Raw genomic sequence first — 24,244 nt, forward strand, 5'->3', positions numbered from 1 at the left:
GTAAAGTTTCTGCCGAGGCCAAAGCAAGACGGAGTCAGCAATTATGTGTCAGATGTAGATGTGAGGAATTAGCCCTGTGTGTGTCTGCGTGCACATGTTTGTGTCCGTGTTTGCAGTTTTGCTTTGTTGTGGACGGTGCCTGTGGGCTCCTGGCTCACAGATGAAAGCCGTATCTCATGTGGCTGCTTCAGTGGAGCTCCTGAGTCAGCGTGCAGCTACTAATCAGTGTTTTCTCCTTCTCGGCTGGCGTGACTCTCTCCCCCTTACTCTACGGCCGGCCGCCATGTTAGCTTTTATTTGTAGAGTGCAGCCAGGATTGACTTTGGCTTTTTTGCTGCATTATATGTAATACAGTCCATATAGGCCTCCGACTCTACCTCGTCGGGTCGACTTGGAGAAGGTAGAAGTGGTGAGGAAGCAAGGCGGGTGACGTGTGGGCTGCGAGAGATGGTGTGGTCATCCTAGCAGTTAGTCCGGTCAGTATGGCAGAGTAACGTAAGCTACACGTGGTGTCTGACATCAGGTTTCATTACACAACGCCCTCTGTTCAGTGTTGAACCATAACTGCATCTATGGAAACTGGCGTGAAGAATTTCAGAACGCATCACTATTAGTTTCAGAGATTATGTGATTGGTTTGATTTTTGTGCCATGAACAACTTTATTAGAGAGCTGGCTCGGCCCAAAATCTGATTCAATTTTTGGAGTTGATCAGGAAACGTATTGGATACAGGAAGTTTTGAAAGGCTGTGAGTTTACCATAGTGAGCTGGGACACTGCTGTCAAATCCCCCTGATGTCCTCAGGAAAATATCACAAACTCATCTGGATTTGAGCTTTTATGGAGGCGAGTTTCAGTTGTGTGGCCTCAGAGTTTGCTGGGCGCGTGGACAGCTGATTCAACCATCAACATTTATGTTAGGATCCAGTTATAAACAGTTTATGCACGACAAACTGAATATGAAGGTTTTTTTGTCTTTACAGTGTAAAAGCAGTTCTGGATCCTTCCGCTGTGTTTTCCCAGTAAAGAGAAAAACGCCGTGCCAAATGGATTTAATCGCCTGTCTAATTGTTTGCTGCTCAGGCTGTTTACCTTTGATACAGGAATTAAAATGAATCTAGTGGGATTTCATAGCAAGATGTTATCGTAACCGTGCCACATCAGGTTAGAGGGTAAAATGGTGTTTGGCAGCTGAAACCACAGAGTTTGCTGCAAACGGCAAGATTCCCATCAGCCGGAGCCAAGTGATGGCGACTATCAGAGTGGTGGCGAATAAAACAGTCACTGATTGGTGTGTGACACTCGTACAGGGCAAGATTAAAAATGTCACATAGCTGGACATCATATCTTAAATGAATCATATCGTATGAGCTCATTTCAATCACCGTTCACGTGAACTGCCTCAACCTTGGTTTGGATGGATGTTCTCACATACAGTGACTGCTGCTGCTCTGTGTGCGTACATACTCACGGAGCTCAGACGTTGGTTAGAAAATAATTAGAACATTTTTATTCATTTCTATTTAGAGTTTGTTCTCAAGAAGTCACTTTAGGTCCAGTTGGTCTCCAGAGTGGAGATGCTTGTTCCAGTTCTTGTTTTCCACTGATTTAACCCTCAAACACCTCATACCTGCCAGTATGGTGATGGTCAAAATTAATGGTAAAATAAACTGGCTGAAACTGGTTTTCGAACCTACGTATGTTTTTATTTAGTTTTTTCTGGTGACATGTGACTTCAGTCAGTTGGTCATGTGGTTTGCCGGAGCATCTCCTGAGGAAGTGGGATGCCACCGCCTGCCTGCTGCGAGCACACAAACACATTGATGTCCAGGCTCTTTCTTTCAGTGTGGCACCTTTGGACACCGTGTAGCTGCACACATGTGGGATACGCAGACGTAGCTGTTGCTTGGATATGTTGTTTCTGGCCGCGTATCGAGTTCTTGGCTTTTTATTTGTGTTGGAGCTGGCTCTGTCAGGAGGTTAGATAACGCATGAAAAAGCGAAGCAAGGACGCACAAGAGCGCTTTGTGAGAAAGAACTATTCGGCTGTGGCGCAGCCTTGTTTGTCATCGTTTCTGCAGACTTGTCGCATTTCCCTGGCTGCTTTCTGAAAGCTGGTTCCTGACTCCAAATATATCACGGTTGGTCAACCACTAGACATTTCAGTTCAGTGCTTCTGGTCGACTTACGCTGCAGGAAAATTAACGATATGATTAAACATGTATTTCCCAGCCTCACGCAGTGTCACCGCCGGGTTGCTTGTGTGTTTTAGGTTTGTGCCAAGACTACTCCGGCCCTCGCTTTCTCTCTGCCCTGCGGTCACAGCAGGCCAGCTGTCGGCGGGGTCGGGAGGAGTGTGAGGAAAACAGAGCTATGAGTGACCTGTTTGTTTTATATCGGCAGGCATTTCCCCGTCTCTCAGTGGGAGAAAGTCCTCTTTTCTCCTCAACACTGGAGGTTCTGTAAAGTTACAGCAACCAGACAAGTTTAGCTTGATGATTAGTCTCTCTTCCTCCGACACAAGCCCGTTGTACATTAGATGGAGATTTGGTCTTTTGTTAACCAAGAGTGCGACTGTACGTAAACATCAAACATGCGCTCGTGTTCGAATGCCTGCTTGGATGTATGCTAGCCTCGCTAAATGTGGCTAATAAAACTGCTGAAGCCCTGTTGAGAAATAGGCATAAATAATTCTGATTACAATCTTATCTATCAACTCTTTCAGAAAGCCGTCACTGAAACTAATATCCTGACCTTGGTGAACTTTCAGCTCGTCCAGGTTATCCTTGGCATGCTGAGATCATGTGAACCAGGAAGTGGTTGAATAGCCTTCCACAAATGAGGGAAACGCTGACTTTGTGAGCCTTAGATGGAATCTGTCTAGCTTTGTGAGAGGACGTCAGCAGCCCTCACAGATCCCCCGCAGCTCCCCCAACCAGGAACCGTAACTGCAAACCTAACAATAGCCAGCTTCATCGTTCAGCCTATCTGGATCCGCTGTCATCTGCTGTAAAGACCAGGTGGTCACAAACACTTTATTAAAGTCAATTTAGAGGAACACGGGGCCTTATATGTAGGAATGTAGTGGCTGCTTCTTGTTATGACATAACGAACACAAATGTTTCCACAAGCGTGGGTCATTTCAGGCTCAAGTCTTTAGAGCTTCCAGCTTTGAGCGCCAAAGGTGATTAGTGATGTCATTTAGAAATTGAAAACCAGACTGACCACTCGGATTGTGATCACGGACTCTGAGCTTCGCCTAGATGCAGATTCGATTGGGTGGAGGTCTCGGGAGTTCTTCATCCAGTGTCCTCAATGTGGTGAAGGGACGTGGAGCCCTGGGCTCCCTGCAGCATCCCCACCTACACACTTTCCTGCCTGCATCGAGCACCTCGGTGGTGACGCCGTGATGACGCGGTGTGACGTCAGACCTTTGAGGTCGATCGGTGTTTTGCCATGATGTCACACACCTGTCCAGCCACCTTTGTTAGAAACGTTAGTGCTGCTGATTGCTGTTACTTGTCACTCGTACAGCGTTTATATCGTGTCCTTATCTTGGTTTTCTTCTTTGTATCGTTTTCTTTACTGCACAATGACCATGAAACGTGGCTATAAAATGCTGACAGTCTCCATCATCCACATTTTTAGATTATGTTACTGTGTTATGAATGGCCAGCTGTTTATTTGCTGCTTCGAATGCCGTTTACTTGGAGGTTGACATCTGTACAGAGCAAAATTGAAAAGCTTGCACCAGAATGTTATCCATAGAAACTCTTCTGGTGTGTTTTTTGTTTTGTTTTTTAAATTTCTAACTTGACCGCCTTCTTCTTTCTCTCCAGCCAAACCCTTCACATCCAAAGTGAAGCAGATGCGCCTGCACAAGGAAGACTTTGAGATCCTTAAAGTGATTGGACGAGGAGCCTTTGGAGAGGTAACACCTTATTTTAATTTCACACTCAAACCTTTGCAGCAGGCACAGACCTGCAGATGGATTCTGTCCCTTCACCTGTAATGGGCTCTGCTCTAATTGGTCACATGATCATTGTGTGAAATGTCCTCCCTGAGGCAGAGACGACGTGATTAACGGACAGTATTTCTCTTGAACCCTTAATACCAGTGTTGTGCGAGCTGAGAGTGTTTCAACCTTGAATTCTTTCTGCTGCATTCCAACAGCAGCGCGTCGCATTGGTCCGCCACATGAGCATGACTCTACTTGCAGCACGAGCTGAGCTTGTTGAAGCTTCGCTCACACTGAACCTGTAAACAGAGAATGAAGTCGAGCTCAGAGGAGCCATCCACTGAGGGTTTATTTATTAAAACACTTGTTTTATGTGTGCCCGCAGGGAAGCTGAAATGCATTTGTCACTGGTTTCAGGTAATGATGTCAAAGCTGGGGAATGTTGAAGGGACAGATGACTGTTGGATAACGAAAGCTCGTATGGAAGCTGACAATGCTCAGACTTTCTTTTTCTACGAGAAGCTTTGATATGATCGTCGTAAGCCATGCTCCAAGCTTGCAGACAATTCATATCTGGCATTGTGATCCAAAATCTGTTGAAACAAGCTGGGGAATTCCTTTGAAGACGCTCTGATACACGGAACGAGAGAGAAATGTCAGTCGGTGTGGACGCGGGCGCTCCTGGCAGCACCAGCATCAGATGCGGGCGAGCTGCTGGTAGGAGTGCTGGTATGTGCAGTCACGTGACGCAGTGCGTCTGTGTTTCGGGCTTCAGTGATGTTGCCTGACTCCTGAACGGAGCTACCTCGTGGTAACTCTCCAGCGGCCTTTTCACTAAACCACATGTGTTTTTACGGGTGTAGCGTGGCAGAAAAATTAAATTAGCTCTGGAGACATCGTGATTGTCCCGTGGCTCTACTATTTAATCAGCTCATAAAAATATACCTTATTTCATCAAACTGTGACCAGGCGCTTTATTTGTGTCAACTGGAGAAGGAAACAAGCCTTTCATTTGACGCTGGCTTCTATTTCCACTGCCCCCGGGTCAAGAGTAACTGTGGCGATAAAGGGAGCTGCAAAACTCGTTAACTCTTCCCCCCTCGCACGTCTGCTAGTGACCTTGTTTCTCTTTTCTGAGCTGAGCAGTTTCAGGCTTCAAGAACAAAATGACTGGGTGTGCACCAGAGGTTAGTGAGGGTGATCAGGTCACATCATTAGTGATATATACTGACTGGTGAAATGGTCTGTTGTGCTGAAGAGTATAAAAGCAGTGCTGTTGATTAGCTGGTCAATCTGTTCCTATGATCACGAGCGTAGTGACCAGATGAACCGGGTTGTGGCAAAACTGAATGTCCTTCAGAGGAAGCAGGGTGAGTGGGGAAATAGTGCAAACTGTCCATACAGTTGTTGCATGTCTTTAGGAGCCGTTTTTAGACTCATTCACAAATAAAAATCTATTTAAAATGCTGCCTTCTTTTAAACGTGCCGCCTTCTCAAACACGCACACAGTGCCAGCTTGGTTCGGTCATGCTGCTACCCTCTGTGTGCCTTGCAGGTTGAATGCATTAAGCATTATTGTTTGCATTTTCTCAGAAAAGCAGGGTGACCCAAAACGTAACTGTCATTGTGCGTTAATAATATATGAATGATTAGTTTAACAGACTAGTATTTCCAGTTGGGGCCCCAACGTTCAAACACCTCGCTGGCTAACCGTTAACATCCCTGATGTGAATAAACACATTTCAGGCCTCAGCACGGCGTCGTGTTCTCCACATTTCCCTCATGAATAAAAGCTCACCTGGTCAGTTGTGGTGGACACGCCCCCTCCTGCCTGTTAAACCTGAGGAGCTAAACGCTGTGGTGACTCCTGTGAACGAGGCTAATCGTCACCTGTTAGTAATGCTGAAACGCTTTGGTCCATTGCTAATATCAACGATGGATTACACTGGATCTACCTTTTTGTGTGTGTGCTCTGTAAGCAGCTGTAAAAATGATGGCTCATAATCACGACTACGCTCCAGATCAGAACTGGTTACGATTTTGAGCCATCTTTTTTATGTTAAGCACAGAGTGGTAAGGAGATGTGGTAGCAGACACAGGAAGCAGAGTAAAGTTAGCAGAGAGTCGGTCAGGAGAACACGCAGGATGTTTTGATTTCATCCTCCCGTTGTCAGCAGCAGCAGAGAGATGGCGCAGATGCGTGACGCCGTGGAGTTTGCCTGATGAATGGACCAGTTCGTACTGGTCTGTTGCCTGTGAGGATGCTCCCATTAGGGGCTGGGGTGCGTCTTCTTTAGCACAAAGGGCCAAGAGCTGCTCTGTCTGGTGTAGTTAGTGCCTGAGATGAGGGTGGAAGAGCTCGTTCACTCTAAACGCCATGTTTTCCTTGCTGGCTGCCAGTCAGTGCTATACATTTCTGAACTGCTCGTCACACTGAGTCACCAGTCAGCAGCCCGCATGCTTGTAAACACAACCTCGGTTGTTATTTCGCCAAAGTTTCACTAGTGATTTACTCGGTCTGTGGAGTAATGAAGTTAGCCGCTCTGGTCGGGTCCTTACTGATAAACTAACGGGGGGAGTGGAGTCATAAACGCAGGGCAGGGAGGACACGATGAAGACGAGAACAGGAAGCAGAGATGGAGGAAAGGACAAAAACAGCTAGACGTTGCCAGAAAAGTGCGCTCGCCCTGTCCTCCTGCAGTCCCCTCCCCTGGCGAGGGCTCACTCGGGGAAATCCAAACACTGCAGGAATGTTATCATTGTATTGCATTAGTAGCATTAATTTAATAGACTGCAGACCCCTCTGCTGCACAGACTGACTTTGTTTGTTTCACTGTTTTTCTGCATCTTTGTCTCTGTATTTCTTCTGCTTTTATAGCGTCCTTGTGCTTTTTCTACATTTAGGCTTATTTCAGTGTGGAGTCAGTTTTTAGTTTTGAATTTGGTCAACGAGGCCAAAGCAAATTTTCTTTTTCCTTTTGTGGGTCAGTAAAGTAGGAGACAAAGGAGGAGAGAAATTAGCAGGGACATAAATTTGCATGAACATGCGTTTTGGCTGTGAGCTCGCAGCACAGCTGCCTGCGCAGCTCCTTTTTTGGCAAAACGTAAAAGCCGGGGCAAGTTTGTCAGAGCAGTGTGTCGCAATCATCACTCGGGAAAGTTGGCCTGTGAGAAGCTGCGAAGCTGAGATTTATTTACTTTACAGTTGTTAACCCGGCTCTGCATGATGCTAGCTCTGATAATCAGTATCACATCAGTGCACCTAAACAGCTGATGAGACAATTTTTTCATTTTTTGATCATAGAAAACATTCAAGTGTCCAGCTGTGCAAGTCTGTGGTCCACACGGTGTCTCCGAGAAGGAAGTGACCGTAGTGTCTGCGGTCACTTCCTGCGCCCTCCCCCCAGGCTGCTGGTTCTTCCGCCGCACCTTCAATGCTTTATTTTCCCTTCCTGGTCCCGTCTCATTCCCCTCCACATTTTTGTTTTCCCTTCCTGGCCCATATTGGATCTATTTTCTTTTTAATCCAGTGTTGCATGATTATCCCTTCCTGTGCTTCCTCTTTTTTTCTTTGACCTCAGTCTCCATACTCACGGACTCTGATCTAGATCATTTAAAGTAATTAGATTACATTTTTCCTTAACGTCTGAACTGTTTATTCACATCTGTGTGATTGTTTTGTGCATCTGTGTTAGTATGATCACTTAAAAAGGATCCTTGTGCATCCACAGCCTGCTCTTTTTCTTGTTGCCTCGAGGCTCAGATAATAACTGGATGGATCTTTGTAATTCGTCGTCAGCCTCGCCGTCACACCAAGTATTGAATTCACTCACATAACAGCTTTCTTTTGTCTTTTTGCAGGTTGCAGTGGTAAAAGTGAAAAACACTGACAAAGTTTTTGCAATGAAGATTCTCAACAAGTGGGAGATGCTGAAGCGAGCAGAGGTGAGTATCTTTGGTTACTGCAAAGTTTATAATACACACAATATTAATAAATATTGATCACTCATTTAAAAAACAAAGTGCCTGTGTATGCACAGAACAGGCCTTCACTTGCAGGTTCTTGCAGAGCTGCTTGTTGCGTGTTTTTCTCATCGACCTCTCCCGACAGTCTCACATTCTTGTCGGTCCCCTGGGTCTTCAGTCTACATGCCTCAAACGTCACAAACCAAACGTGTGTGTGTGTGCGCACAAACGCCTGGCTGTAGGAGAGGACATAAAGCAACACACAGACATGCATGACGAGCATGCTGTCGTCGTGAACACGAGCCTGATTTTATTTCAGGTTTTTAACTTTGAAGGCGGCCGGAACAGTTTCAGTTTCAGTTTTAGTCAGACTGCTGAGATTGAAAGATCACGGAGAGGTCGGGTGTGTGTAAAACATGAAAATGTTTTTATTTCTGTAGATGTGTGGAGCTTTTTATAAGAAACCAAAGCATTTATGCAGATTTGATTATCATGTGGCTCTGCTGATATTGTAGGTGGGCAGGATGGATTAGGCTTAAGAAATCAGGTTATTTCCTAAATAACTAAACCTCCACATGTCATCAGATGGATTTATGTCCAGACAGCCTGATGGAGCCTCCTCCACCTGCATCGTACAGTAGTGACGCCTACTTTTTGTAACCCTACATTCCAGTGTTCAGTGAGCTAAGTGGAGGCGAGCAGTCTTATCATATTTTTCTTAAATTTTAAATTTGGGCTTTATTCAGCTACTCGTGTCCAACACTGTCAGCGTTCCCTGAAGCAAACGAAAGGGGCTGATTTCATGTGTTTAGCAGCAGCTCGGGGAGATTTTACACCAGCCCTGTAAGAATGATCGAGCTTTAAGCACACACTTGCATAGAAGATTGGGACCTTTGACCTCACATAGTTTCCAGTACGTGTGACATTCATGGTTTGTTGCATCTCTTGCCAGACGGCATGTTTCCGGGAGGAGCGGGATGTGTTGGTGAATGGGGACTGCCAGTGGATCACCACCCTGCACTACGCCTTCCAGGATGACAATAATCTGGTACGTCTGTATATGTCTGTGTTAGATGAGGTAACGTCCCTTAATAATAACTGCTCTCCCTTTGTATTCTTCAAGCCTACATTTCATTTTTTAGAGAACAGTGCTACGGCCACATGGTGGCTGCATGCACCTTTAGCATTGTAGCAGCAGAAGTCAACGGGGTCAGAAAACACTGACATAAAAATCCGAAGGGATGATTTTGGAGCTAGCTGATTGGTCAGACTGCTTCACACTCCCATTGGCTGCTCGAGGCAGTCGTTCTCAGATTAACCTGACTTCTCTCCACGACCCTGAGTTCAAATGCCACAACTGGTTGTCATTCCATTTCCCACATTCTCAAAGCAAATGTTTTATCCCAAACACTCCCCAAGTCTTAAAAATATACACGACTGCCGCTCTGACCAGTTATTTTTAAATGGACCTGTAAAAGTGACATCATTTAGGTGTTTTCCCTCTTTGTGAAAGAAGAGATGGACGACTGTAGATTCATTTCTTGCAGCTTTGTTCTTGTTGTTCCAAAAAAGGCTGCTCTTTATTAGTTTGCCTCAAAGCAGTGCTGCACAGTTTCTGCTGTCTGACACGTTGGCGTCTGTCTCTGTAGTACCTGGTGATGGACTACTATGTGGGCGGTGACCTGCTGACTCTGCTCAGCAAGTTTGAGGACCGGCTGCCGGAGGAGATGGCCAAGTTCTACCTGGCTGAGATGGTGCTGGCCATCGACTCGGTTCATCAGCTACACTATGTCCACAGGTGAGAGGAAAGGTGTTTTGGCACATTACGAAATCAATATGTGTGCGTCTGTAGTGGGGCTGTGCGATATGACCAAAATCTCAGGTCCCGATATAAGACATCTATCGCCCCGGTAACGATATAAATCACAAAAATGTAACATTTTCTGTAAAGTCTGTGAATCTCGGGCAGCTCGACTTGTGTGAAGTGTTTCCAGCTGCGCGTCGTGTAGCTGGAGTCGAGCGTTTTAACCGATGCATGAAACGATACATTTTTAGACATAAGTTGTAACGGCGCCGTTTTCTTTGTGAGTATTTATTACACGGCGTGCTGCGGGGAGAAGCCTGTTCTAACGTTTGAGTCTAAGGTTTACTTTTTAGCACCTGGCGGCTCTTTTTTTACTTCTCATCCGTAAACACTCTGCATCTTTCACGTGATTCAGTTTATTTTGAAAAGTCTCAACAGGATCTTGAGCTTTATTGTGAAAGGTTTATGTGGAAAATAAACAAGCGAACACGCGATGGTTTTAGGCAAGGCAAGTTTATTTGTATAGCACAATTCAACAACAAGGGGATTCAAAGTGCTTTACAGAGACATTAGAAACAAAAACAAATAAAAAGCAGGATTTAAAATTGATTCAAACAAGCAAACAAACAAAACGGTAGATAAAATCAGAACAGATAAAATCAGAACAGATAAACGTAAGTTTTGAAATTTAAGCTTAAAAGTGCGGATTTGGTGCTTTAGTCAAATGCAGCTGAGAACAGGTGAGTCTTCAGCCTGGATTTAAATAAACTGAGTGTTTCAGCTGATCTGAGGCTTTCTGGGAGTTTGTTCCAGATATAAGGAGCATAAAAGCTGAATGCAGCTTCTCCGTGTCTGGTTCTGACTCTGGGGACTGATAAAAGACCGGATCCAGATGACCTGAGGGATCTGGAAGGTTCATACTGGGTCAGGAGGTCGCTGAGGAGGTTACCATCGTTGTTGCTAACGACAACGCATAAAAACAGCCGCTTGTCCGTCCGTAGTGTGGTTATATTAAATATAAGAGATAACTTTAAGAAATGAATATAGCCACTACAGTGACATCAAAACCATGAAAAAAATATCGTAAACAGTTTATTTTGCGACACCACGAAACAAACGATAGCGTAAAATGAAGCGATAGACGTTTTTATATCGTCATCCGATATATATCGTTATATCGAACAGCCCCAGTCTGTAATTATATTTGGGCAGGACTGAGCAAGAAGTCCTGATGATGGACGCATCATTCGTGCTGTGTGAGGATTTACTTTGCTCAATGAAAATGAATAAAAGCAAAACAAGCAAATGATTTCATTCTTGATGTTTGATGTCAGGTTTGTGTTTGTCAGTGCTTTAGAAAATAACTGTAAGCTAGTTTGCTTAAAAGGGGCGGCGATGTTGAAGGTAGATGAGCTAAAGTTTCAGACAGACACCAAGGCCCAGTGAAGGATGAATATGACGGTTTAAGAATAAATGTAAGCAGCTGAAAATGGCGCAATAGCTCCACGTTAAGTAATCGCTCATCACTGTGGCTTAATGAGATACTGTGGGAAGCTGTGATTGCAGTTACTTTAAAGAAGGTCACAGCTTGCACAATATCTAAACGTCACAATGAAAATGCTGCACACGAGGCTATTAATATAACACGCAAGCAGCAGACAACAGAACAAACAACAGATTGCATTTGCAAAAGTTCAAATTGGATTGGGAGAGCAGTGCAGTTAAACCTGTTTACATCCACATGTCAAATATTTTCAGCTATAAAGGGCTTGATCTGGTGACGCTCCTTTGTCTTAAAATATACACGACTGCCCCTCTGACCATTTACTTTTAAAGGAACCATTAAAGTAACATAATTTAGGTGTTTTCCCTCTTTGTGAAAGGAGATGGACAGTTGTAGATTAGTATCTGGCAACAAAGCAGGCCAGTGTAATCTGTGCTCAGCACCAAATGACAGAGGCTTGTTTTAAAAAGAGCCGTTTGCCTCAAGAGTTGCTCAAAATACGAAGGTTGAAGGACCCTTTTTACTCTAATAGCAGCTGTAGCTAGCACCCAGAGCAGGGGTGGGCAACTCCAGGTCTCGAGGGCCGGTGTTAGAGCTCACCCTGAATCACATGAGTTCATTACCAGGAATCTGGAGAACCTCAAGACCTGTTGAGGTCATTTAGCCATTTAAATCAGCTGACACGTCTAAAACCTGCGGGACACCGGCCCTCGAGGCCTGGAGTTGGACACCCCTGACTTAGAGCAATGTTATGACGTTTGGCTGCGGTGCAGCGTAGCTTACATACATACATACATGACCCGACCTCGTCTGGCAGTGCAGCGTCTTTAGCTGTCATATCATTTCAAGTTGGAGACACTTTCCTCTCACTCATTTCAAAGACTTAAGAATAAACCACCTAAAAGCACATTGTTTAGAGGGCACAGCACGAGAAAGCATTCTTCTCTCTGAAGTAGGTGCCAAAAGAACTTTCCAGCCAATAGGAGGATGCCCTCGGGAGCAGGAGATACAGTTCTTCCAGACAGGAAGCAGTCACATTGGCATGTTAACATAATTACAGTGTCGCTTTCGCCAGGGGGCTCGTCACAGCAGTTTAGTTTAGGGAGCAAGGGAGTGATGGATAGACTGGGAAAGATGAGAGATGGATGTAGAAGGGAGGGTCACGCCGTTCGGTATTTTGGGTGTGCCCCCAGTTTGTCAGATCTCTAATACACCACAGCAAACACAGACACACTCTGGGAGATGGCAGTGCACTTATGGAGACATGTATATACACATTTCTGAGGATGAAAGCTAGCGAGTCTGTTCGAGGAGACAAGAGTGCCGAGCCACTAATTGCACAGTGCTATCGGGGGGGGGGGGCAGTGGATGGAAAAGGGACGGGGGAGGAGGGGACGGCACTGTTTCTCTTCTAGTCCCCTCGTGGACTGGTTGGGACAATAATGATGGGGTATGGGAGGTGTGTGGGTGGGGGCGTGGTGTGTGTGCGTACCAACCCCCCAGCTCCTCCTCCTGCTCTGCCTTCCACAGAGTCTCCGGGGAGATCTTTGTATGGTTGCTTTGTAGAGAGTGGGGACAGCCAGACAGGTCCCCAGAGGAGGGTGTGTCCTGCTGAGCAGTCCCATTTGATGGGCTGTGTGTTTGTGCGCACACACATCAGGGTGTGTTTGTCCTGCTGACCATCTGCATGTGCCACTTTGGTTTGTTTCCTTTTCCTATATGTAAGTTTAGGGCCGTGTATTAACGTGCCATTTAAAGGATTACACGCCTGTTTTTAAAGTCCACCCTCTGTTCATGACTCTGGCTTCATTATGTGTTTGGTGCAGCTGAAACACTGTTAGGAAATGTAAGTGGGCAGACTGTCGCTCTGTGCCGTCTTCATCTCCTCTCGTTTTCTCTGTGATGCCGTTTTCTGCTGGGAGAATTTGAGGTCCCGCTCCAAATCTCAAGTGACCCATTATCGGGTCTGCACCAAGACCCCAGGTGCAGAGGCCATAAAGGGGCCTGTTGTGTTTACGACTGATGCTCCTATTAAACAAAGTTTCAAGGACAAATAAAGTAAAATAATATAGTGGTGTTATCCACAGCTCGCTGACCTCTGACCTTGTTGAAAACCCATCAGTGTTTCTGTCGGGATGACAGGTGATGCCATCAGTTTTCATGCATTGTGACTCACTCTGCAATCCACAAATATTCACGCTGAACAAGGTTTGTGACTCGCACTAATAAACTTGGAGCATACCGAAATGAAAAACAAAGTGTGGATTATGAGATGTAAACTAGAACGCACCAAACATCAGTTTTATTTTGTAGTTTGCAGGATTAAAAATAGAACACTGAACACACTCCTTATATAAATTATTCACACAGCTAACATTATTAGCTTATAGCGTTTTAGTCTACGCTTTAATATTCTGCTCGAGTGTTATGCTGAAAGCGTCACTGCTTTAAAAAGAATATTTGCAGCCTTGTTGACGCTAATGTAGTTAAAAAGAGCCGACATGAAAGGGACGGAGCGCAAAGAGCCTCGAGGTCGACCTTCTGTCCCCTTCAGCCGAGTCCCACGAGGGACAGCGTGTGGAAGTCAGATGCAAACGAAGACAATTTATTCAGTGGTCAGTGATCTGTGCCTCCCAGAGGGCCTGGACAAATGTTTCAGTAGCTCAGCATGGCTTTGTGCTGCCGAGCGCCACATCTGTCTGCCTCGCACACTGTGGGGGTGTGTGTGTGTGTGTGTGTGTACAATTGTGTATAGCTGAACAGAGGAACACACACATTTGATGTCATCATAGTCTCACATAGAAACGGGTCTGCTCCACTGAATGTTGTAGAGGTGTGTGTGTGTGTGTGTGTGTTGCCGGATTGATTGCAGCCTTTAATGTGTTTTACTATTGATGAGGGCCCTGCATTTCTCACTGAGGGCTCCAGGAGAACAGAGCTCTCTTATAAACACCTTCTAATAAGTTACAAGTAGCTTCCTTCACATTGTTGCACATGGTGGACGTCTTGCATGGAGCTGGTGCTGCTGAATTTCAGAACACTTCATTGATCCCTGGAGGAAATTATGTAAACAATTTGATGGAAGTGACGATTATGAGAATATTTTCAGTACATTTACAGCAGGAAGTGTGTGTGTGTGTGTGTGTGTGTGTGTGTGTGTGTGTGTGTGTGTGTGTGTGTGTCAGGATCATATGACGATAGGTAAGTAGGTAAAGCAGCAGCCCTGCAGTGTGTGGGAACCTTTGATTCTCCTCCTTTGTTGGCAGTGTCATGTGATGCCAGAAGTCACAAAGACAGCAGTTCTTTGAACCGGTGGCTAACAATGCTTGGCTGGAGCCATGTGGACATGTCTTGTCCTTGCAGTCTACAGAGCTGGTGCAGGCCACATTGTGCGTATGTATGGGGGTGTGTATTACGAGGTGGCGTCCAGATGGCCCTCACAGATGGATTCTGTGGCTTTAAAAGAGATTACCTTGCTCTATTCCCGTCTTGGCGCTTCTCCTTAAGACCTCAGGAGCCCAGTGACACAGTAGCCCAATTAGCTGTGCTAACTTGCCTAGCCTAGCATTAGCCTAGTGTTAATGGTTCCTGTGGTTTGTCCATGAGTGGACATTCGAGTAAGCACGTTATTGTTAGGGTGTGTGTGTGTGTGTGTGCGTGCGTGCGCATTGACTGGGAACATTAATGGGGCCGTTCTGAGAGCTGGTGCCTTAATCAAAAAACTCAGAGAGACTAAATCTCCAAGGGGGGGGGCAGTGGTTCCTTACAGGAGAGAGAGAAGTGGGTAAATGTAGCTTCTATTGATTAGCAGCAGAATCCACCATTCCTCACCCCACCATGACACTTTGTCTGCCACGCAAATACATTTGCACACAGGCACAGCACGACGGGTCGAACCATGCTGCCTGCTCTCTGGCAGAACAGAAATCGCTGAAGCAGATTAGGGCCTTCGAGCAGCTGAAACACCTGCGCATGTATGAAGCACGCACACTCCTCCCTACAGAGCCACGTGCGAGCAGTCTGGTCCGATACTTGTAGGTTCATGATTTGTCAGGTCTACACAGTGTGAAAGAGTCCCACTCGAATGATCACTGGTTACTCAGTTAAGTAGACAATTATATATTTATGAAGCTCAAAACTGCTGCTTAGTTATTTCAGATAATCGATGATTATGTTTTGGGGCTTCATTTCATGTTCGTCTTACAAAACCAAAATGCTGAGAGAGTTGAGAATAAAAGTATTAGGATATTCATTTCTATAATATCCTAACATCATCATCATAGAAGATGATGATGCTGCTGCTGCTGCTGCTGTGGGGAACATGTATACTCATGCAGACATACAGCGGCTTGCAAAAGTATTCGGCCCCCTTGAACTTTCCCACATTTTGTCACATTACCACAAACATGAATCAGTGTTATTGGACTTCCAGGTGAAAGACGGTTGTTTATTTGTACAAATGTTTGAATCATGTCTGATTGTCGTTCCACTTCTCACGTGTGCACCACTTTGTGTTGCTCTTTCACGTGGAATTACAATAACACTGATTCATGTTTGTGGCTGTAATGTGACAAAATGTGGGAAAGTTCAAGGGGGCCGAACACTTTTGCAAGCCCCTGTACATCTGCCACTGATTGATATCCACTAATAATGTAAGCCAACCCTTATATGATTCTCCCTCTAATTAATTATATATAAAAGTCAAAGTGCTGCATTTTTTCAGCGTCATGCTCAGGTTTGTTGTTCCCTCAGTTTCAGTTTGTTCGAGTTCAGGTGAGGTCCATAGCAGTGATGCTCGTTGTTGTCCAAGATAAATCTTTGCAGGCCGTCTGAGAGATCGTGATGGTGTTTATGCTCTTCGATAGTCTGACTTTGGGTTCTTGTCAGTTGCTTGTGGTGTTTCTGCCTGCAAAGCTCATGTTATTCCAGACCGGTTGCATGAATGTGTGCACTTGGGTAGCCTATGTGGTTTTGTTCCAGAAATGTACAGGATCCACTTTGGAAAACGATGTCCAATCTGGGACTCATCTGTGAGCGTGCAGGCAAAGAGAGAAGCCTCGCAGCGAGCTGTAGCCCAACTTTATGTGTCTGTACCAGTCACACGTGTGCAGATAGTCCTTTAATGCACAGTTTTATAGGTTGGTGATTTAGTGTCGTCTCTGAAGACGAGAGCTAGCTAGACCTCCCCCGCCCCCCTGCTCCATAAGATGGGACCATTAACACTTCTGGAAAATGACAGAGGCTTCACATGTGGCTTTAAAGAAACCTCTCGCTGAAGACGGAAGCATCAAAGAGCCGTGTCTTTGAGTACTTAAAGAGAATTTAAGAAAGACCATTGAAGAGGAACACTGACTCTCATAGGTTTTCATTCTGCCCTGAAGTTTTTATCTGAAAACAAATGATGGTTTTACAAAGTCGTTACCTGCTGGCTGCTGTTTTATCAGCTGACACTGGACTTTCTGTCATCCAAGTGTTTTATTGGATGCAGCTTTTGGTTCTTTATGTGTGTCCGCTTTTCTCCATTTGATTTTAAAGTGATATTTGGAGCCACAGATATTAGGAAGCAACACTGACTGATGAGGAGCTAAAGCAGGCAGCCCGGGCTGTGCTTTTTAATTTACACGTGCTCTCATCCCTCTTCTCATTAGTGTCAGTGTTGCCCGTGTTTGTGCTTGTGTTTGAGCGAGCGTGGGGGTGTGTGCTTGTTTTGGACATTAGATTTATTATTTTAAGCAGAGCCGCGCTCGCCTCACTGCGCAGAAATAGCTCAGTTCTGTAACCTGTTACATCAAGTGTGTCAGTGCCTGCAGAGTTTATCATCTTTCACTCACCATTGCATTTGTGCGTTGCTGCCTTTAAGGTCCCACGTGTTCCTTCGGACACTCGTTAAAGAGGTTTTTATGTGGCCTGTAGGCTGTGTGTACTCTGTTTCATACCAGTCCGAGCCGGCGTCTTTGGGGTTGTTTAGTATGTATTCTGACTATTATGCTCCTGAATGCAACATCCACACTCAGTTACCCATGTGGGTACTCTCTGTGGACGCAGGTCTACGCTAGACCAGGCTGCAGCCTGAGCCACCTGTCAGCGAGCACCTGTTTGACACTGACACGAGCTCGGTCCTGTGCCTGGACTTTATATGGATGCACAGCACATATTCATACATCTTTAAAATAATTCCTTTTTGGCCCACATGGGGAAAGTGCAGCTTGGCAACCAACAATAAACTTTTAAACATGCAATAGATAGATAATGGATAAAAACATGTGCTGTACGCCAGGCTTTGAAAGCTGCACAAAGACGGGCTGAAACACTCAGGATCATTTATAAACTCTCTTTGCTTAGTAAAACAGACGCGAATATCAGCTCATGTATCCATGTAAACCACGTAAAACATGAGTAGAGTCATCATTTTATTATTTAAGTGATTTGCAGTAAAGTTCAGCTGCACAAATCAGTATCACACAGCAGGACTATGCATTTCTTCATAGCTGGTTCTGTAAGTACATTTTTTTTCATTTATTGATGCAGGCGTGCGATCTGCTTTAAGATGAAATTAATACAGTGTATTTTACTTCAAGATTTAACAAACCATTTTTAATTAGATGCCTTACAAAACAGTCTGGGTCACTAAATGTATGGAGTTTGATGTAATTTAGTGCCGTCTGTTCATCTGTGTGGTGCTGGTCTGTCTTCAGCTTCATGAGCAGTGCAGAGGTGCTGCGTGTTGTCTCTGAAACAAATGCTTAAAATAAAAGAGATTCTTAAAGCTTTCTCAGCTTATTCACATTATTGAGTGCAAACAATAAAATGGATAATTATTCAAATGACCCCTACTGGTCATTTAGTTTTAAAAGACTTGAATTGGCAGATGAAACGGTGAAAGTAGTCGAGGAACGACGAGTCGTCGTAGCCGGCAGACAAACGGTGTCTCGCGTCCAGCCAGCGTATCTGTGACGTCAACACGTCATCAGCAGTAGTAACGCAGAACAGCTGCAGGTGAGAAGAAAACCTCCAGCCCCCCCGCTCTGCTCGGCTCGGGAGTGTTTGTGTGCAGCATACTTCCTGTGTGTGTGTGTGTGTGTGTGTGTGTGTGTGTGTGTGTGTGTGTGTGTGTGTGTGTGTGTGTGTGTGTACTTCGGGTACAGCTAATTCCCACAAGTCCAGCTATTTTCAATGTTTATTTTTTCTTTTGGTCAATTTAAAGTTGTCACGCTGCTGATGAATGGACTGAGGCAAATTACACTTAACTGAATCACAAATGTATCTGAATTATACACGTTCTTTAAAAGCAAGCTGAGACAGTGAAATTTCCCCAAGTTGTGTAACGTAATTTGATGATAATTGATGGAGTATGAGATCAGGCTTGTGTGTTTTGGATGGGCCATGTGTAGGTATTGTTTTATTTGGAAGAGTGTCCCATTTTCTTCATCATCTTTATTCTTCTGAGGAATCGCTCGCTCAGTTTTCTTTTTCCCTCTTCTATCCTTCCTCCCTCCATCCTCACTTCCTCCTCTTTTCAGGGACATCAAGCCCGACAATATTCTGCTGGATATGAACGGCCACATCCGCCTGGCTGACTTTGGCTCCTGCCTCAAACTCATGGAGGATGGGACGGTAGGTTTTTACCACACTGCTGCTGATGCCTCGTTTGGGCCAAAGCAAACATACCAGAGCTTTTCTGACCTCCTTGTCAACCCCCGGGGGTCTCCCAGGAGGAGAGTGCGGTTCAGCTGCTTGGCTGAGCCTGCAGTTTGTGATTCAGACCGTTCTCCGAGCCCCATCCCAAAGACAAGAACGGGATGAAATAGATGATCAAAGAAAATCTCAGAGGGATGATAAGGACTGTTTGAAAAGGAAAAACCAGTCTACAAATAGATTCAATGTAGGGATGTATTTCTCAGGTGTTTTGTGTGCATTAAAGCAGCAGAATAAGAAGCAGATACAGAGAAAACAGCCCAAATGTTTAGTGTTACTCTGTAACTATTCATATTTGAATAGTTACAATGTAATGTTCTCCCAGTTACAGTCCTATTATAATGCAGGCTCACTGAAAGTGAAGTCATTGGAGTTCTGTAGATGTAAACAAACGCTGCCTTCCTGCCGTGGTTGAATTTATCTCACGTGTTACAGAATTTCACCTTTAATTCGTTGTCATCACTGCTGTTGCTGACTTTACACGCACAAACCTTTGTCACCTCTTAATTTCTTTGATATACTTTGTCTTTAAATTCTCTGCTAGGTTCAGTCATCTGTGGCTGTGGGAACCCCAGACTACATCTCTCCAGAAATCCTCCAGGCTATGGAGGATGGGAAAGGCAAATATGGACCAGAGTGTGACTGGTGGTCCCTGGGGGTCTGCATGTATGAAATGCTGTACGGCGAGACTCCTTTCTATGCAGAATCCTTGGTGGAAACCTACGGGAAGATCATGAACCACAAGGTGGGCTGACGAAATTAAAAGGTGTAACGGTAAAACGCTCGCCTGAAATTTGCCCAGTTTGACCAGTAAACACTTCGTCAAATGTGATCATGTCTTGAACAGGAGAGATTCCAGTTCCCACAGCAGATCACAGATGTTTCTGAGGAGGCGAAAGATCTGATTCGCCGACTCATTTGCAGCCGAGAGCACCGATTGGGTCAGAATGGCATCGAGGACTTCAAGCAGCACCCCTTCTTCACAGGTACAGGCTCCACCTTTCTGTCGCACACAAAGATTACCTGAAAAACCTCACCGGCATCACGTTTACCGTTCGCTGTATGCTGCTTAATAAATGCATCTCCTTGTTTTTCACCTTCGGCCTTTTAAGGCATCGATTGGGATAACATCCGCATGTGCGAAGCCCCCTACATCCCAGAGGTCAGCAGTCCTACAGACACCTCCAACTTCGATGTGGACGACGACTGTCTCAAGAACTCGGTACGTTTGGAGGAGTGAACGTCATCCTCTCACGATGTTGTCTGACTGGACGTATTCATACTGACGTGCAGATTTCACATGATTTCAAATCCTTTTCAGGAGACGATGCCCCCTCCCTCTCACACTGCTTTCTCAGGCCACCACCTGCCCTTTGTAGGTTTCACCTACACAAGTAAATGGTAAGTGTTAACAAACAGCTGCTGCCACTCACCTGTTTCTGCCTAACAACCAACTCTTACTACAGCTGGACTTCCTGTCTGTGTCTTTGCTGATGATTGTTAAATAGCAAAAAGAGGAGGAACAAGTCTCTGCAGCCTCTTCCTGAATCAGACTTTCTTCATTTAGCCTCTTTTGAAAGTCGTCCTTCAGACTCATGATGACTGTGATAGCGAGCAGATGCTATTTTCCTCCAGTGTCCAGAAGTTGTCACAGGTTGTCTTCATATGTAATGACTTTATTTATTTTTAAATGGATTTCCTATACAAGCTGTCTCAGCGCTTGGTGTGAGGAGGCGTAGGAGATTAGCTTTCCTCCCTAATAAGGTGATGTTGCTGTACATCCTCAGGCTGAAGTGGTACTCATGAGAAAGCACCAGACCCACCAGCTGCTTCCTTATCTTTTCAAGCCTCAGTGATAATAGCCTTTTCCTTCCTTTCTGTCCTTCTGTCTCTTTCTCGCTCCACCTCGCACTCCTCGTGTCCCTCTGCTGTTTTCTCCCATGACTCAACTTTCAGCTTATCTCTGTCGCCATCACTTCTCTCCCCGATGTTTCTTTGTATTTTCCCAATGACCGGTTTGATGTCATCAGAAACCACCAGCACCAATGTAAATAGTTTGTCCCCCCTCCTCTGTAGCACTCTGTCTGATCGGGGTTGCCTGCGACAGCTGGGAGGTGAGCCGGGGAAGGCCGGGCAGGACAAGCTGGATGTTGAAGTGCAGCGTAGCCTGGAGGACAGCCTGGCCACCGAGGCCTACGAGAGAAGGATTCGCCGCCTGGAGCAGGAGAAGCTAGAGCTGAGCCGCAAACTGCAAGGTGAGGTCGGAGCAGCGGTGCATCAGCTCAGATGTGTTGCATCATATGCACACAGCCATCATGAGGCATGAGCATCCAGTCTGCACATGCTGAACTTGAAACTTTCTTGCCAGTATGGCTTTTAAAAGGCCTATAAATGATGTTTCTGATGTGCCACAGAGTCGACTCAGACGGTGCAGGCGCTGCAGCACACGGGCGAGGGCCCCCTCACTGCTAACAAGGAGGTGGAGATCAGGAGCCTGAAAAGCGAGATCGACATTCTGAAGAAGCAGATCGCTGGTCAGGACACAGTGCAACGCTTTTCCTTCTGAATCAGCTCCTGATTGTCTCTGACAGACACAAACTGCAGCAAATGTGGTTGTTTGACAAATGTCTGACAGTTTCAGTTGCGTTTCAAACCAAGCGTGTGTTCGTTTCAGACTCAGGCCAGCTGGAGAAGCAGCTGGAGGATGTGACGCTGGCTCGGAGAGACTTGGAGGACTCGTCCAAACACATCAAGACTCTTGAGAAACAGATGAAGAGCATCACACAGGAAAAGGATGACCTGCAGAAGGTACGGCTAGTGTTTCGTGTCATTTTCTGGATATTTAAAGAGCTACAAACGAGTATGATTTTATTGATCAAGCTGAAATAACAAGTTATTGGACTACTTTGTGGGAGGGATCTGAAATGCTCAACTCTGCTGTCGTCTGTGTCGTGTTCAGGATCTCATGGACGCCAGCGAGAAGTTGAAGTCTCAGTCTAAAGAGCTGAAGGAAGCCCACAGCCAGAGAAAACTGGCCATGCAGGAGTTTTCAGAGCTGAACGAGAAGCTCACAGACCTCAGGTAGAAGCACGCGCCCAATGCCAACCGCCGACTGCTAGAGTTTCTTTAGTAATGTTTTTTAACAAAGTCCCTGTCCATGAATAAAACGCCCACGCTGGATGTCTTCCTGTCCCGGTTCACAGGTCGGCGAAGCAGCGCCTGGTTCGTCAGCTGCGTGACAAAGAGGAGGAGATGGAAAGCCAGAATCAAAAGGTGGAGGCTCTCCGCCTCGAGGTGCGAAAGGCCGAGAGGGCCAAGAAGGAGGTAGAGTAGACTCCCCCGTGGTTGCTGGCACGCCCTGCTCTGTCCGTGTTCACCTACTCGAGCTTCATCCAGACGTCGCTGTGACTTTACGCACCGCGAAAAATGTAACGTGTGCAATCGCTGCAGACGTCCACCGTGTTTCATGTCCACAGATCACAGTGGCACAAAATGACGTGAAACATTCTGAGACGTTGTTCCTCGTGTGTTGGTAGAGCAGCATGTGCTGTGTGTTTAACATGTGCTGTGTGTTTAACATGTGCTGTGTGTTTAACATGTGCTGTGTGTTTAACATGTGCTGTGTATGATCGGTGGCAAGAAACTGTTTGTGAATTTTATCGCTCTATAAATACGACATCATATATAATCTTATTTCCACTCACGGCCTGAAGGTAGATGGAGAGAACCAGCCATGCAAATGCAATGAAACCAATAAGTCATTTATTAAGAAAAATCCATCAGCGCTGCATATCTGTGATGGGGACGTGTGCGACCCACCGCTGTTAGAAATGCTTCTAATAACTGTCTATGAGCTCGAGTCTGTTCGTTCGCAGCTTCAGTTCTGGCTTGTAGCCGAGTTTCTGTTCATTTCAGCTTCTTTCACAACGTTTCAGGACAGTCGTCCCATAACACGAACTTTATTCTTGGACCAAGACTGAGGCCTGTTCACACACTTGTCTTTAGTCCGATGTCCCGACGTTGTCTTTTCCAGTGGGCTCGTATGCTGCGTCAGTGGTGACAGGCTGTCCTGGGCCAGTTCTGTTTCATCCACGTCATCTTCATCAGACTGCACGTGTCCTCAGAGAGCTGCAGCTTTCTGGTGTTTAGGGCTCCTCTGGTTGTTGTTATTAACCTGAACATCGGCCAACACCAGAGCGGATTTTACCCCCGGAGTCCAAACCGTTTGTTTCTAACAGAAATGTCATTTCACACTTTGATAGATCCTCAGTCTTTAAATATAAACAGGCCACTCACTCAATGTCCTGATGCAGAAGTTGCTCACAGGTTTAATGTGTTTGTCTCTGTAATGTAAAATATTTGTGCAGAAATCTTTGTGTTCACAAAAGACGTGTTGCAGCTGCGACATGTTTAAAAGCTCGTCTGCTTTCCTCGTTTCATCATCAGATGGAGGCTCAGGTGGAGGAGCAGGCGGCCGAGGCTCAGAAAGAGAAGAAGCTGAGAGAGCGCAACGAGCAATACAGCCGACAGCTGCAGGAGGAGCTGGAGGGGCTGAAGGTGAGTGTTCCCAGCTTTAAAGTCAGAAGACTTGAACACGTTTGAGTGTAAAGAAATAAACCTTTGCTCGGTGCATATAAACCATTCACAAAGTACTAATGACTTGATCACCCCGATGGAGATATTTTAGGGTTTCCCCTGCATGAGTACAAAGAGTCTCACTGGTACTCTTTTCTTCTCCATACACATCTTTGTCTCATTCCCACCACCCAGGTGAAGCAGGCTGGCTCCTCTGCTGCCCCGGCCCCGGCGGATCAAACCCAGGAGGTCGGGCGTTTACGTGGAGAAATGGAGAAGAAAACGATGTTCTTCGAGGAAGAGTTGGCCCGCAGGGGGGCGCAGTACAGCGCCGAGCTGAAGGCGCTGCGTAAAGAGCTGAGAGACGCCGAGAGCCAACAGCTCAACCTGCAGAAAGAGATCCTGATGCTCAAAGACAAACTGGAAAAGACTCGTCGTGAAAGGTATCGCACCAGTTTGCCTTTCCTGGGGCTGTTGTTAGCGTTGGTTCCCTTTAGGTTTGTCTTTAATACGTTGAGTTTAATTCTTCTGTCGTCTCTTTCAGTGACGATTCCATGAGGTAATTGCTGTTAACGATAGCTTCATCCCATTAATCCCCTTTGTGCTCTAAATATAGTAGAACTCCAGCCGTCACATTTCCATAAATTGTGTTTAGATGGATCGTAAAAATAACAACGAGAGTTTCCCAGGCACACGGTCACAGTGTTTGCCCCACAAACATGAGTGGATTTCATTCCCAAGGC

The 24,244-nt window shown here is 45.7% G+C and overlaps 1 protein-coding gene across 5 annotated transcripts in view; it reads left to right on the forward strand.

The window, feature by feature from the left end:
- Positions 1-24,244, forward strand: part of cdc42bpab (CDC42 binding protein kinase alpha (DMPK-like) b) — a 69,413-nt gene that overhangs the window by 25,810 nt on the left and 19,359 nt on the right. For all 5 annotated transcript variants that reach the window (XM_040017376.1, XM_040017377.1, XM_040017378.1 and 2 more), the window contains 16 exons: positions 3,839-3,930; positions 7,819-7,902; positions 8,876-8,971; positions 9,573-9,721; positions 18,752-18,845; positions 19,471-19,671; positions 19,774-19,912; positions 20,039-20,148; positions 20,248-20,327; positions 21,003-21,181; positions 21,341-21,460; positions 21,601-21,734; positions 21,886-22,007; positions 22,130-22,250; positions 23,373-23,483; positions 23,697-23,944. In XM_040017376.1, the coding sequence (XP_039873310.1) occupies positions 3,839-3,930; positions 7,819-7,902; positions 8,876-8,971; positions 9,573-9,721; positions 18,752-18,845; positions 19,471-19,671; positions 19,774-19,912; positions 20,039-20,148; positions 20,248-20,327; positions 21,003-21,181; positions 21,341-21,460; positions 21,601-21,734; positions 21,886-22,007; positions 22,130-22,250; positions 23,373-23,483; positions 23,697-23,944 (2,080 nt within the window). The remainder of the gene's footprint in view (positions 1-3,838; positions 3,931-7,818; positions 7,903-8,875; positions 8,972-9,572; positions 9,722-18,751; positions 18,846-19,470; positions 19,672-19,773; positions 19,913-20,038; positions 20,149-20,247; positions 20,328-21,002; positions 21,182-21,340; positions 21,461-21,600; positions 21,735-21,885; positions 22,008-22,129; positions 22,251-23,372; positions 23,484-23,696; positions 23,945-24,244) is intronic.

The sequence above is a fragment of the Simochromis diagramma genome, unplaced genomic scaffold, assembly GCF_900408965.1.
Source record: "Simochromis diagramma unplaced genomic scaffold, fSimDia1.1 OVJJ01000802.1, whole genome shotgun sequence".
Lineage (NCBI taxonomy): Eukaryota > Metazoa > Chordata > Actinopteri > Cichliformes > Cichlidae > Simochromis > Simochromis diagramma.